Source organism: Daldinia childiae (assembly GCF_008694065.1).
Source record: "Daldinia childiae strain JS-1345 chromosome Unknown Scaffold10, whole genome shotgun sequence".
In the NCBI taxonomy this organism is placed as follows: Eukaryota; Fungi; Ascomycota; class Sordariomycetes; order Xylariales; family Hypoxylaceae; genus Daldinia; species Daldinia childiae.
In genome coordinates, this window is record NW_022984651.1 from 905,255 (window position 1) to 919,584 (window position 14,330).

General features: G+C 46.7%; 8 protein-coding genes across 8 annotated transcripts; 5 read left to right on the top strand and 3 right to left on the bottom strand.

Moving 5' to 3' along the window:
• Positions 1-656: 656 nt before the first annotated feature.
• Positions 657-2,549, top strand: GL218_07990 (Restriction of telomere capping protein 5; the record flags this gene model as incomplete). The annotated part of the gene is made up of 2 exons (XM_033584776.1): positions 657-719; positions 789-2,549. 2 exons carry the CDS (start codon positions 657-659, stop codon positions 2,547-2,549), a joined length of 1,824 nt encoding a protein of 607 aa, XP_033441223.1.
• A 372-nt stretch (positions 2,550-2,921) lies between these two features.
• Positions 2,922-3,751, bottom strand: GL218_07991 (Respiratory supercomplex factor 1, mitochondrial; the record flags this gene model as incomplete). Its single annotated transcript, XM_033584777.1, has 3 exons — positions 2,922-3,436; positions 3,534-3,628; positions 3,711-3,751. 3 exons carry the CDS (start codon positions 3,749-3,751, stop codon positions 2,922-2,924), a joined length of 651 nt encoding a protein of 216 aa, XP_033441222.1.
• A 640-nt stretch (positions 3,752-4,391) lies between these two features.
• GL218_07992 (Threonine dehydratase, mitochondrial) lies at positions 4,392-6,197 on the top strand (the record flags this gene model as incomplete). Its single annotated transcript, XM_033584778.1, has 2 exons — positions 4,392-4,592; positions 4,668-6,197. 2 exons carry the CDS (start codon positions 4,392-4,394, stop codon positions 6,195-6,197), a joined length of 1,731 nt encoding a protein of 576 aa, XP_033441221.1.
• Positions 6,198-6,638: 441 nt separating this feature from the next.
• GL218_07993 (50S ribosomal protein L36) lies at positions 6,639-7,096 on the top strand (the record flags this gene model as incomplete). Its single annotated transcript, XM_033584779.1, has 2 exons — positions 6,639-6,890; positions 7,007-7,096. The coding sequence occupies 2 exons, from the start codon at positions 6,639-6,641 to the stop codon at positions 7,094-7,096; spliced, it is 342 nt and encodes a 113-aa protein (XP_033441220.1).
• A 948-nt stretch (positions 7,097-8,044) lies between these two features.
• On the top strand, positions 8,045-8,851 carry GL218_07994 (uncharacterized protein; the record flags this gene model as incomplete). The annotated part of the gene is made up of 3 exons (XM_033584780.1): positions 8,045-8,154; positions 8,229-8,555; positions 8,611-8,851. 3 exons carry the CDS (start codon positions 8,045-8,047, stop codon positions 8,849-8,851), a joined length of 678 nt encoding a protein of 225 aa, XP_033441219.1.
• Positions 8,852-9,859: 1,008 nt separating this feature from the next.
• GL218_07995 (uncharacterized protein) lies at positions 9,860-10,426 on the top strand (the record flags this gene model as incomplete). Its single annotated transcript, XM_033584781.1, has 1 exon — positions 9,860-10,426. One exon carries the CDS (start codon positions 9,860-9,862, stop codon positions 10,424-10,426), a length of 567 nt encoding a protein of 188 aa, XP_033441218.1.
• A 362-nt stretch (positions 10,427-10,788) lies between these two features.
• Positions 10,789-11,883, bottom strand: GL218_07996 (uncharacterized protein; the record flags this gene model as incomplete). Its single annotated transcript, XM_033584782.1, has 1 exon — positions 10,789-11,883. The coding sequence occupies one exon, from the start codon at positions 11,881-11,883 to the stop codon at positions 10,789-10,791; it is 1,095 nt and encodes a 364-aa protein (XP_033441262.1).
• Positions 11,884-12,470: 587 nt separating this feature from the next.
• On the bottom strand, positions 12,471-13,700 carry GL218_07997 (putative proteophosphoglycan ppg4 protein; the record flags this gene model as incomplete). Its single annotated transcript, XM_033584783.1, has 1 exon — positions 12,471-13,700. The coding sequence occupies one exon, from the start codon at positions 13,698-13,700 to the stop codon at positions 12,471-12,473; it is 1,230 nt and encodes a 409-aa protein (XP_033441261.1).
• Between the last annotated feature and the right edge of the window lie 630 nt (positions 13,701-14,330).

Sequence of the window (14,330 nt, forward strand, 5' to 3'; positions counted from 1 at the left end):
AAACTTAGGACAACAATAACACAACTCAAGACATTGACTGAACAAAGTTAATGTTGAGAGTTTTGTGCGTATTGTGATTATTTTTAGAATTTATAGTCTTTCTGTACGTGCTAGCAAGACTCTGGATTGGGTGCTACAACCTCTTGCGGTTCGAATAATAGAGTCGAGATGGAAAAAGAGGCATCTCTATCAGTTGACTCATACGCTATGATACTCCGAGCACATTTCACTTCAACTTTAAGTATTGAAAAGTTTCCTAGCCTATTGATCGTTGAGGGATGATATGTATTACATGTAGGTAGTGGTTCAAGGTATAAAATACGTAGGCGTGTCAAAAATCGACGCTTTGGACTTGAATGAATTTAGTACATGTATACAGCTGGGTGAAGTAAGTACAGGTACTATACGTCATACGATTTTAGCGTGGCATTCAGTGATCACCCCGCCATTTATAGGTAGATGCACCTAGCAATACCAATCTATGTAGCTGAGTGGGACTCCCGAACGCCCGATTTTAGTGCTGAATTTAATACTTTATCTACAGGCGGTAGGACCGCATACCTATATCTCATCCTCACCTTATATATATTTCATACCTATCCTTAACTACATGTATTCTTCCCTTGGGATGGCTTCGCTTTCTTCAAGGAGAAATCATGGGACAAACCCTGTCAAATGAGGCCAAGCCTCCCTCTAAAGAGGAAATTAGGACACACCTGGTACAAATCTTCTGGCTACACCGCATCTTAAAGCTCCCATTCAAAGCTAACATGAAATCAACTGAATAGGCCGATAAGTTTGCTCGTAAATGTTTCGAGCCATTAGAGCTATATTCTTTTAAGGACAACTTCAGATCCCTTGCTGATAAAGAGGAAAATGTGCGTTACCTTAAAGAGGACACCATTACTCGCTTTCTGGAGCTACCAGACATCCTCGCCGTCTCGCCTGTCTTATTCCATATGTTGACCTACATTGGCGCGTTTCCATTCCTCAGTGATGCACCAGTTATACTCGGCATCGAGCAGATGACCATGGTCGTGGTTATAATGACAGAGCGTTACACCAAGGTCTTAACTAAAAGTGCTAGTAGTAGGAGGAAATTGCTGTTTAAGAGCTTGGCTGTGTACGATCGGAAGCTATCTGAGATCGACACCGAGCAGCGTGATGCAGGTTTATCGCAACCATCATCCAATGTACACGCCCCCGGCTTTGCTATTGACGAGGCTGGTGATGATTTGTATGATGATACGGCGGAAGATGACGAGCTTGTTCTAGCTGCGTTGGACTCACTCGATATTAATGACGCTTTCAAGACGGGCGATTCTCACGCCGCTACTACACACGGAGCTATGATACCAGCAGACAATCTCAGAAAATTAATCATGTTACTGCTCCTAGTCGCCCCACTAGATGCACAAGAGAATATCTCTAGCTACGCTGATAGGGTCACGGGCTCGGAACTCGAAGACTTGAGAGCGACAGCTGAGAATATCCTGTCGACCTTTGTAGACGTTGAGAAATCCCCTGGTATCACCTACGCCCAGTTTAACAGGATCCTTCCGTCAAGTTTACCATTTCTTTTCGATGGTTTCAATCCCTTATTTGAGCACTTCCTGTTTTCTAAGAACCTCGACTTCTCAAAACGTAAGGATAGTATGCCCAGAGCCATACCGTCTGCGATAGTACGGCCTCCCCTATTGCAAGATAGGAGTGACATTCTTAACCTTAGCGTTCTATCTCAACTTTCCTTCTTCATTAATGGGAACAAGTTATTCCGACGGCTACGTTTGCTTTATTCTGGCTCAAAGTCAGGATACTCAATGGGTAGCTTTGAGTCAAAGGTCTTCAACTGGCGTGCGCCTACGATTCTCCTAGTATCTGGCACTAGGCTTTCAGACCCACCAAGTGGCAATAGATCAGAAGACGCCTTTCATGATACCCTACCTCCTAAGAGATTCCCGAACGGAAGCCCAGCGGACCGTGATCGCTTAGTATTCGGAGCACTTGTCAGACAGCCGTGGCGATATACACACAAGGAGTGCTTCGGAGACGAAGATACACTCTTATTCCAGCTTGCGCCAACTCATGATGTCTTCCCGGCATCTACCTTAAACCGTGACTATGCGGCGTTTCAAAAAGCACCAGCAGTCCATCCTGGGATTAACTTTGGCTGTCCACACCCCAAGAAAAGCCAGTCGTCGCGTCACGAGTCTCTACGAAATTTAGGACCCGTGTCTCTTGTCATCGACTCGAGCTTCGAGTTCGGCGTATTCACTCACGACTACTCTTCCCGCGGCGGCGCATTCGCGACCAGCGCATCTCGGAAGTATGACTTCCAGGAACGCTTCGACATCGACGATATCGAAGTGTGGGGCTGCGGTGGTGATGAAGAGGCGAGGGTACAAAGGGAGCATTGGGAATGGGAAGCCCGCGAGGCCGAATCCAGGAGGAGAGTAAACTTGGGTACGGGAGATATCGCTGCTGATCGTGCGCTGTTGGAGATGGCTGGGCTAGTCGGCGCAAATAGGAGCGGAGGGTCAATGGCTTGATTTACGGATAGGCTATAGCGGCGTTAGGATGACGTGGGCGTCGGAATCTCTACACGGAATTTATTATAGTTGTCAGTTCTGTTACATGCGATAAGTGAATCGAGATTCTATGCTTTTTGCAAAGCCCTTTCCAATGTCGCCATTTATACGATGAGACGTGATGTTAGCTGATATATACAATGGTATAGTGTATTTATAGGCTCCCTTCGGATGGCCTATCGAGATGACTTTTCAATCCTTTACCCCTAGATGTACTCTTCCCTAGCCTTCCGGTCTTGATCCAGTTTGGTACACAATATTTCTTTTAGAACCGAAACCGAGAATAGTCACTTGCAAATTTCATAATGCATGCCACAGCCCGGTAGTTCCCATTTAAGCTTTCTTTTCCGAGCCTCCCTCTCGGGCTTTACTTTGCTCAGATGTCGTCGTATTCTCGCTTTTCTTCGTTCCAAACCAACCACCAGCACTCGACAGAGCACCTAACACATTCGACCCACCGTCCTTCTTCTCCCCCTCTTCTCCAACATCCGAATCCATCTCCCCTTCCTCCACAGCAACCCGCTCCCGCTCCTCCGTCCGCCGCTGCTGCACGCGGTCCTGCCGGCGTTTCATCGCTGCCTTCAATTGCTTGTCCTCCTCGTCACGGACCTCAAGCTCCTTCAGCCACTTCTGGTGGCGCTCCTCGGCGCGCTGCTGGGCCTCAAGTTTAATTAGCTCTTTGCGCTTATCCCGGTCCGCGCCGTAGTAGGTGCCTCCCGCAACTATGGCCATGACTGTAAAAGCTTGCGCGCCGATGCGCGCCCGGAACATCCGTTGCACTTGGGCGTGGTCGCCGCGGCGCATGGCGCGCCAGGCATTGTACACGGCGAGTGTGGTAAGGAGGGTTCCTGTTGATCCCGAGAAGATTAATTGAAAAGTTTAAGCCCATGGCGCTGAGGCTTGAAAGAATGAAAGAATGTTGGTTGGTGTGGGGGAATGACGTACCGAGAGGGATTAGAGGCTCCTCTCGCAGTTTGCGGCCGATCTTCTGGAACCCGGTTTCATTGTATTCCCTATTTATGCCTTCGTGAGCTAAATATCTAATCTAGCAACCTTGATATGTGTTCGTGTGTGGTGGTAGAGAGAAGAAGAGAGAGAGAAGCGGGTGAGGGGGAGAGGTACCTGTTGTCGTCGAAAGACGAGGGCATGGATCTGTCCGCCATGCTGAAGTAGGGTTTTACAGGCAAATTGGCTGCCTGGATCTTGAATTCCAGCGACCTGGTTACGAAGGACCCGTACCAGCGGATGTCTTAAATATACACCGGCTTAGGTTGAGCCGGTTTGCGCAAATTCGAGGTTGAAGGTTTAATAATACACATTGAATTGTTTAACTCTCGACATGGAGTACGTAAAGACCCATAATGTGCCACCGGATAAGGCGATAAGACGATAAGATAGACTAGGTTAGTTTCTTTGTACACATCGTGCAAAGCGTAGGATCCGATACACCTTCCCTATTACCAAAGATGCCATCAGAGCCCCATCATTCTTTGGAGAAAAGCTTCCACTTCTATAGATTCTATAGGCAGGCGCCTAAAGAACCTAGCTCTCAAAGCTATAGTCGCTCCTACCGGTGCCTGATTAAGGTAGGTACCTACTACAACAAGCATCGGGATTAGGTGGGTAGGACCCCGCTATGTAGAGCTCCTGCAAGGTAAGCTCCAATGGATACAAGGGAGTGCCCCACTATCAAAAGTCTAAAATCATTTTGGTGCTGGACACAATTTATTATAATTCTCGTATCATACTCTCTCCCTTGTTTTGTTGATACCGTAGAAGTTACTGGTATTCGAGTATTTCAATATGCCTGGGACGACAGTTGATCCAATTGATGTTGAAGTGGCCGAGAGGGCTAGGAATGGAACTAATAGCCTTCGACCACGAACCCCTTCGCCATCAGGTTTGTCTCTTACAGAGTACAGTGCAAACCCCTCGCCGCCATCGGAGCGTAGACAAAAAGAAGTCATTCCTCAGGAATTTCTCTTGCCCAATGGACATCCTGATGTTCGTCTTTGTCACTTTATCATGTCTACTTGCCCTAGCCTACGAATGACTAATAATTGCTTCCTATGTCCTTAGTATCTCCGCCTAATCCTTACCTCAAGGGTATACGAAGCGTGTAAAGAGACTTCTCTCACACATGCTACAAACCTCTCGAACAGACTCGAATGCAATGTCTTACTCAAGAGAGAAGACGAGCAGCCTGTCTTCAGCTTCAAGCTGCGAGGCGCCTACAACAAGATGGCCCATCTCGATCGAAGCCAGAGCTGGAAGGGTGTAGTTGCTTGCAGTGCCGGAAATCACGCCCAGGGAGTAGCCTACTCTGCTAGATTACTCAAGATACCAGCAACAATCGTTATGCCCTCGGGAACGCCGAGTATCAAGCATAGAAATGTTTCAAGATTAGGCGGTGCCGTGGTGCTTCACGGTCAGGACTTCGACGCTGCTAAAGAAGAATGCGCGAGACTGGAAAAGCAACACGGCCTGCTCAACATACCACCCTTTGACGACCCTTATGTCATCGCTGGACAGGGAACTATAGGAATGGAGCTGCTACGACAGACAAACATCCAGAAACTCCAAGCAATATTCTGTTGCGTAGGTGGAGGTGGCCTTATCGCAGGCATTGGCGTGTACGTTAAACGCATTGCACCACACGTCAAGATAATCGGAGTCGAGGCTGAGGATGCGAATGCCATGGTCCAGTCATTGCGGGAAGGCAAGCGAGTGGTTCTAAAGGAAGTGGGCTTGTTCGCCGATGGCGCAGCGGTTAGGACAGTCGGCGAAGAAACTTTTAGGATATGTCAAGAAGTGATCGATGAGATTGTCGAAGTGAATACCGACGAGACCTGCGCCGCCATCAAAGATGTGTTCGAAGAATCCCGCTCTATCGTAGAGCCGGCAGGCGCGCTAGCTCTTGCTGGACTGAAGAAGTGGGTGTTAGCGAATCCGTCCAGCAACCCGAATCGATCCGTCATAGCCATCACAAGCGGTGCAAACATGAACTTCGACAGGCTGCGCTTCGTAGCCGAGCGCGCTACTCTCGGCGAGGGTAAAGAGGCCTTACTGCATGTTAGCATCCCGGAGAAGCCGGGGTCTTTTGCCGAATTGATCAACCATGTTATGCCGCATGCTGTGACAGAGTTCTCCTATCGCTACGCAACTAATGAAATTGCCAACATTTTAGTTGGTATATCATTGACAGGTGGGGCAGCAGGACGAGATCAAGAGCTCCAGGACCTTATAGACCGAATTAACCGTGCGGGCATGACGGCCACAGACCTGTCAGGTGACGAGCTTGCCAAGTCACATATCCGTTACCTTGTAGGGGGCCGGTCAGACGTTGCAGATGAGAGGTTGTACATGTTTAACTTTCCCGAACGTCCCGGCGCCCTTGAGAAGTTTTTGGGAACTTTACAATTGAGATATAACATCAGTTTATTTCAGTACAGAAACGGCGGCAGTGATATAGGTAAAATATTGACGGGTATACAATGCCCCGAATCAGAAGTGACCGAATTAGAGAAGTCATTCAAGAAGATCGGGTACCCATGGGAGGATCGCACACAAAGTTCGATCTTCAAGACATTCTTGAGGAGCGAGCAGTAGTTAATTGAAAGAGCTATGAGATGCTACTAGCAAATTGAGAATATGTGGGATTGGTGATAAGGGGATAATGATCACGATTTCTTTTAGAACGAGGAAGTCAACCGACATACGCAAGTTATGATACCTAAAGGAAGATAGATTTGAATTTGTCCGTAATAGAATGGAGAGCGTTTTAATTTAATTCGACGTAACTACCTAATAAATGTACACACTGAGGATTGTGCTTTTATGTATATATATAAGATATGTACATAAATATTATTCCCTAAAATAACCAATAAGACGTAACATTAAGTTGCCCCACATCATTCGACAGCGGGTTTTCTATCTCAGAACCCTGTATCAAATGTACATGCATACATTTTACATCTTGCATCGACAAATATTAAACGCAGTGGTGTTAGGAGAGAGCAATTGCGATACCCAATCCTCCTCTTAGAAATGGCGATCTCTTCTCTAATATCGTCGCTTCGGGCGCTGTCCCTTCGCGCGACACAGATACCGGCAGCTCGACAGGTTCTGCGAGAACATCAGTTCACTCGTAGCATCTCCCAAGCAGCCCTAGCCCCCAGAACGACAGCAAGACCTCCGCCGACGATAGCGAGCGCAACGAGAATGATCCAAGCCGTCACGCAGCAGACCAGGGGCATGAAGGTTCACAGTTCAGTCAAGAAGCGCTGCGAACATTGCAAGGTCAGTCTAGAGAGAGCAAGGCGTCTTCAACAGGGACTCTTTTTCTATAGCCCATGATCATATGGTTCTAAACACAGGGGTTCCAATAGATATTTGCTAACATATAATTGCGATAGGTCGTGAGAAGAAAGGCTGGCAAGCGACATCGTGGTTACCTCTACATCATCTGCAGCGCAAATCCAAGACATAAGCAACGACAAGGATAAATAAATCGATAGACGGATCTATAAATGGGCCGAAAAATCTAATACTTCCACTGGGTCGTCTGAATTTTGCGCTTATTATTGGTGACTCGCGGTGTGTACGATACAATGTACTAGATAGACTAAGGAGTATCCCGTTATGAAGCCAGCGCCGAATCGGAAAAAGGAAGGCTGCCATAAACACATATATGTATTATGACGTTACATGCCCCCAATATACCTCTCCATACCCTCCCATTCTGTCTTGCCGGTAGATAAGAGATAGCGTATATGATTTATATCCGTAACAGTGCGATGTCGTTCGAACTCTCTGCGCGCAAAATTGCGTGTCTCGGCGCGAGTAGTCGGATCACTAATTTGTCTCGTACCGCGGATTATACTGCGATAGAGGGATAGGGCGCGTGAACGTAAGAGGAACTATGTGGATATTTATTAGCTTTTAAATCAAGACAAAAATATATAGAGATTCAAGAGAATAAGAATAGACATAGTTACATGATCCAAACTCAGAGCTGAGCCTAGCCGACCCTTTGGTGAGTTAGTCGCATAGTCTCGGACGGCAATAGCAGAGCGCAGACTTGATATTCCTTGAATGAGGCGCATGAGAAGGAAAGTTGAAACTGATAGTCTAGAGTTTATACGAAATTCTAATAACTAATGCATCACCAACTTACAGACTATTATGCAATTAACATGCTGCATCAGGGTCGAGATAAGGGAGATAAGAGATATTCCAGACATTAGAAACTTATGGCTTTAAACGAGTAATTTACATAAGCCGCGTTGCAACTTATAAATACCTTAACACCAACACTCATAAAAATCTTACTTCTAAACGCGTGAAGAAGAAATAGTGTATAAATACTACTTCAATCTTACTACACACATGATGATAATGCGGCTCGTGAGCTTTTACAAATTTCACCAACCGTACCAGTGTTTGAGATTAAGATGAAGGGCCTTAAGCAGAGTGTTAAGCGCAGACGTGCTGCCACAAACCCTATTGAGAAAGCAAACCAGAAGAATGACGAGAGTTTCTTTAAGGAGCACCTACGCCCCAGGTAAATATGTTCCTTAGACTCATTAGGAGACAATTCATAAGAAAATCTAGTCATTAACATAATATATACACTAGCAACCCTACATGGCCAGAGTGGATCAACCCAAGAACACAAGACAAGTTCCCGCTCAGCCTTACCAGCTCGAGTAACTTGAGTGATGAAGACCTCGACGCGTGCTTCAAACTAGTTGAAGAGACTAGCCGAGCCGATTATGAATCTTCATCAGCCGGGTGGAAGCCGGGTAAAAAGCTTGCCGAGATGAAATCCCCCGAGTTGAGATACATCCTAGTCAAGAATATCGTGGGAAGTGTCCGCGGCTTCACATCTTTAATGCCTACATATGAAGAAGGAGAGCCCGTTATATACTGTTACGAGATCCACCTCAAGCCAGAGCTACAAGGGTACATTACCAATTAATTCCCATTTCCTGTTGTGCCAACTGCTTACATTCTATAGAACTGGCCTAGGCAAGATACTTATGGGATTCCTGGAGAACGTCGCTGTTAATACGCCCCCCGTTGAGAAAGTCATGCTTACTTGCTTTTTGAGCAATCAGAGAGCGTTTACTTTCTATAAGAAGTTAGGGTTCGAGAAAGACGAGATATCACCAGAGCCTAGGAAGCTACGGTTCGGCAAGGAATTTATCCCAGATTATGTTATCATGAGTAAAGCCGTCAAGAGGGAGCGAACCGTCTGAACACGAAGGTAACTGGGGGATTTTATCAGTGTAGGGTTACATCGTTAGGAACATTTCAGGCTAACCTATATCTAGTTTCCAGACGCAATACGATATAAGTAATTTTTGAGACCACAGCTGGTTTTATGCGTACGTCCGTGGGACCTTTAAAGAACTAAATCGTACCACTAACAACGTACAGATAATGAAATAATTATCCAGTTCCCGATTGGCTGTTGCATGTGATATATAGGCCCTAACCTAAGTTGATATCATGTTCGTATACGAATACAATATATTATATAAGTACACATGTCGAAAAACAGAGATATCAAGAAAATAAATCGATTTAAATCTGCCAGAATTAGTATTGGTCTTACAACAGGATACTTCACCCCGCTTCCTTCGAGTTTACATCATAATGACCGCTCGAGAGCCGCGCTACGACGAGGGGGTCAAATGGACCAATAGCAATGCCGAATTCGTCGGAGCTTTTCGTTCGCGCCAGACGCTAACGAGCAAGGAAAAGGAATACTCTAAGCTCATATCAAGAATTGCAAATGCTACTTCCTCGGTAAAATTCCTACCTAAGCACTATCTACGCATAGAGTAAAGATGGTAAGATAGTATGGCAGGACGACTCCATCTTTGAAGAATGGCGAGCAAGGATGAACTTACACCACCACCATTTATCCAGGTAACAGATGCCATCCCAGCTTTGTTAGTTACTATTAGTCCAGGTACACTTTAGCATGGTAGCATATCAGGTTACACTTTTGCAGCCATGGCGTCATCGTTTGTCGCCTTCTGTATATGATATGCTGCAAGAATCGAGATGGTCGTTCTCACTACTTGAACTCGACCTACCCTTCTCCTTCTCACGACTCATGTCTTACTCGTCCCCTGTTTAATTTCTGCGTACGTCAAACTCTAACTAAACCCACACTACGTTCCTGACGGTGAGGTTTATCCTAGTATAAGCTATTGAGCCTTAGGAATTACCTAACTAGAGACAAATTACCCCCCATCATGGCCCCTGTTTTACCAGCGCCGGCCACAGATGGCTCATCTATCGGTCGCATCTTAGCTCGCGAGCTCGAGCACATCAACCCGACAAGGACTCTCCCGGAGGCAATCTCCAAGGTCCTTACTGCCCGTCAACAGAGCACTACGACAGTCATCGCACAAACCGACGGCGAATCAACGCACACCCTTTCGGGCGGAGCCATCGCTGGCATAGTTATTGGTTCCATCGTCGGGTTCCTCATACTACTGTGGGTCATTCGCTCGTGTATCAACTACCGCAACCCGGGGGCATGGGGCACTACGTTCGAGCCAGATAACGAGAAGCCGGCGTCTTCGCACCGTCATCACAACTCCACGCGGTATCCGCGGGAAACACATGGTCATAGATCTCGCTCCCGTCATTCCCATCACAGTCCGCGCCGCACGTCGATCGTAAGCGTAACTAGGCCGGTCTATGTTGAGCAGCATAGGAGCAGGAGTCCGAGAGCTCCGCCCGCGACGTATTATTCTGACGGGAGAGATTATCGGAGGTCGAGTGATGTTCGGAGACATTCAAGGGGACATTATTGAACTACGAGATAAAGGAATGTATGTGACGGTATATCATATAATGTTTTGGGGATAATTGGTCGAAAGGTGGCCCATGTTATACATATGACCCCTTGCTTGACGAAAAGACTATTGAGGAAGGGTTGAAATATCTATTGACGATGAGGTTAGGGACATTATGTACCATTTTACGAATGAGTTTATGAATGTTACGGTATGCATATATATATATATATATATAAATCATTAATTAAATAATCAAAACATAATTCATCAAATGGACAGCGTAGGCTTCTAATGTGATGATCCAGCATACAGCGCCTCCAAAGGTATTAATGTTAATTCAAAAGGGGTAATGCTAAAGATACCAGATTCAGACAATATTAAGAGTATGCCGCCACTTCACCCAAACCTGTCACCCTCGTCTTTAACGCCTGATACTCCCCATCATCCCACGACTCCAAAAGCTCATACTGCGGCGTCCACGCCGCCCAGTTCCCATAGGGCCGCCTCGTAAACGGCAAATACGCCGACGCCTTCAGCACGAACCTCTCCAGCCCGTGAAACTGCCCCAGCACACTATCACCCGTCAACCAGCTCCAGAAACGCCCCGCGTTCTTCGGCTGCCCCCACGTCACCGCCACCTCAACATCCAGCTGTTGCAAATGCGGCAGCGAGTCGCGCAGTAATTTCATAGTATCCTTGACACTCTTCTTCTGCAACGGGGAATTCCAGCTCGAAGACGGGATGATAAGCGCCACATGCGCAAAGCGTATGCGCTTCATACCCTCCGGGCTAGCATTACGACAAAAGTACCGCGCCATTTCCACCCCGAACAACGAAATCGTGTGTTCCGCGTACAGCAGATCCAACGCCTCGTCGTACACGACGCGGCTGGTGCGCATCAAGTCCGTGTAGTACACGGCTTCGTCGCGGCGGTACCGAGTCAGGGCGAAGCAGTGCGTTTCGCCGCAGATCAGCTGCGACACGCATCCGTAGACGACGCACCCGGCACGCGGCGGCGAGACTAACTGGCGCAGAGGCGAACCGCCGAGACCAATGGTCAGACGGAGCGCCTTGCTCGGCTCGTCTGCGTCGTCGCGGATCCCCTGTCTAGGCGCCCATGTCTCGGGGCGGGGGCCGCATACCGAGTACGTGGGGCGGACTTGCATGATGGCCGGGTCCCCGAGAATTAGGCGGTATATCATGAGGCGAATCTCCGGGGGTAGATGTAGGAAGGAAGTTTTGGTGGGGGCAGAAGCGGATGTTTTCTTGGGTACGGTCGGGATTACAGCTAGAGGCCTTGATTTAGGGCGCTTGCGCGTCTTAATGCGGTGGCGTTGTTGGGCGCTGTATACAAGATCGAGAGTTTCTTCGACGAGATACAGGGTGTGTTTTAGACAGTAGTATACTGCTGCGCAAGGGAGAATGCATGCTATGAAGCATGCTCTACGCTTGGTCATTGAGGAGCGTCGCATGCTGCCGATTCGACAGGTTAAGTTCCCTTTCTGTATGATTGATTTTACCAAAATAAAAAGAGCAGCCTGTGCAGTGCCTAGATGATATATGTAAATACCTCGTAGATACGCACGTAGGAGAAAGGTAAGTTGATGTCCGGAAGTTTAAAGTGGTAGGTTTATACATATGCCAAGGTATGACAGGGGTCACGATCCCTTTCCTATGCACCTTTAGGACTTCCTAGGAATATTTAGGACTTGCTCCAGGAACTGTAGACGTGTAGAGCTTGTTTCACAGATAAATTAAGTATTTCACCATTTACCTCTATAATACAGACATCTTGATCTCGTTAGATATAACCTAGTTACCTATATATACAAATATAGTACTAACTCCATACCTGTCTAGTACTCATAATGCTATGAAATATGAAATAACATAGATCATTAACCGGGATTAGCCGAAATAAATGGTTCTTCCTTTCCAGTATGTAGAAGTGTAACCTAGATAGGACTATAATACCCAACTTACTTCTAATTGAGTGTCACTCGCTAACATGTAGAATATAAGTAACTAGTAGCTATAAACGATATTAACCATCGTTTGTTTACTTCGCCTTGGCACGCTGATTCTTCACCCACAGGAAACGGGAAAATCCATCAGCGCTTCCAGTTCCTCTACCACCGACCGAAAAATCGGTCGACATCATGCTCTTATAAGCATCCGGCCGGAATTCGGCCAAAAATAGATAACCACTGCGGATATTTTTAGTGGGTTTGGCATGGCCGTCACCATCGGTTTTGCCATCTACAGTCCCGGCATATTTCTCCTTTCCCAGAGTCATGACATCAACAAACATGTTGGCGAATGGCTTCATCTGGTCGGCCGTGATGCCATAATTTCCGTCGATATAAGTACGGTAAAATCCGGCAACATCAAGTGCGCCATGATTCGAGTCCTCTCCCGTCGTTCTCGGTACGGTATAGCCCCAGTCGTAGACGGTGCTACCTTTCTTGCTCTTCTTGGTTTGCACACCACCTCCTTGGAAGAACCAATCTATGCTGGCAGTAAGGATCGACTTATACTTCCCAAACAATTCAGGGTTGTCATTGAGGATCCTATGTGCGCTGCAGAGATTCATGAACGCATAGTTGAACATCATCTGTTGATTCCACGGGACTGGTTTTCCGCCCATGTAAGGCGAGTCCTTGGCAAAGTACATCTTGTTACCGTTCGAAAGATCTAGTAAACGTTTTAAGATATGGTTGCTCATCGAGAAATCCGCCTGCTTGAGATAGGTCTTGGCTCGATCTATATAGGTAGCGCCATACTTATGAGGATCGCCATCGGTTACCTTCTGGCTATGAAGCTTGTCCGTCTTGAATATAAGATAAGCACAGCTGGCTAGGTGTCCGACAGGGTCGCCTTCTCCCCCGCCAGTTTGGATTGGTTTCATGGTAACATCGTTCGGCCAGACAGGATCGATTCCGCCCGTCCAAATCTTGTGCTGGCCAACTGGGGCCTTTGCTAGGTCGTTTCTCTCCGACAAAACCGCATCGCAGAAACGAAGCATCTGGTCTAGCGTTTCTTGTTGTCCGGCCATCTGATAGACAAGGCCCATGGCCTTTGTCTGCTCTCCGCTATGGCCCTGCACCCATTGATTCCCCTTGTTGTCGGTAGCAGGCTTCAGGGTAACGACATAGTCGTTGAATGACTTCAGCTCTTCCTTGGTTACGGGACCATCAAAGCTGCTAACCTTCATTTGCGCTTCGGCTCCCACAAAAAGCAGTCCTCCAAAGAACGCCCCAAGGGCATAGGTACCAAAAGGCCCATGCATTGTGGAAGTCTGGATTGTGCTATGAGACTCTGAGATCGTATACTTCAACCAAAGGGGGTTATAAAGGTGGTTAATTTCAATCCCTTCAGGGCTAATTGCGTAATAATCGTAGAAGCTGTCTGGGAAGAGCGAAGTGTTTGAATCCGGATAAAAGAAGATGAATAGGTATTTATATATATATCTGATCATTATGATCTTAGGTCTAATGACAACTTAACTTTCCGTTTTCTAAATCTAAGTCTCAGCCGGCTTCCAGGATGTCCTCGTCGCTCACGTCATGTCGATACTTCTATTATAGTCATAATTTCCATACAGAGTCTTAAGGGACGTTCCCGGAATAATCAAGACGTAGGATTATTACCAATAGGTTAGAATTTTCTAATAAGCGTTAAAGTCGCTTATATATACTCGCAACATAAATCCTTCAGCCGCTCAGCTTGGGTTGTAGTACTTATCTAATATAAAATGATTTCTTGACATGTCGCTGGATATATCCCCTTTTGTATAAGATAGTTAGCTAAGATACAGTTACCAGATTTAGATATAAGTTGATTAGCATCTGATCTTGCTCCATTAGGACTTTGGTAAATATATCGATAGATCGTTACGTAAATGTGATATTTCTTTCAG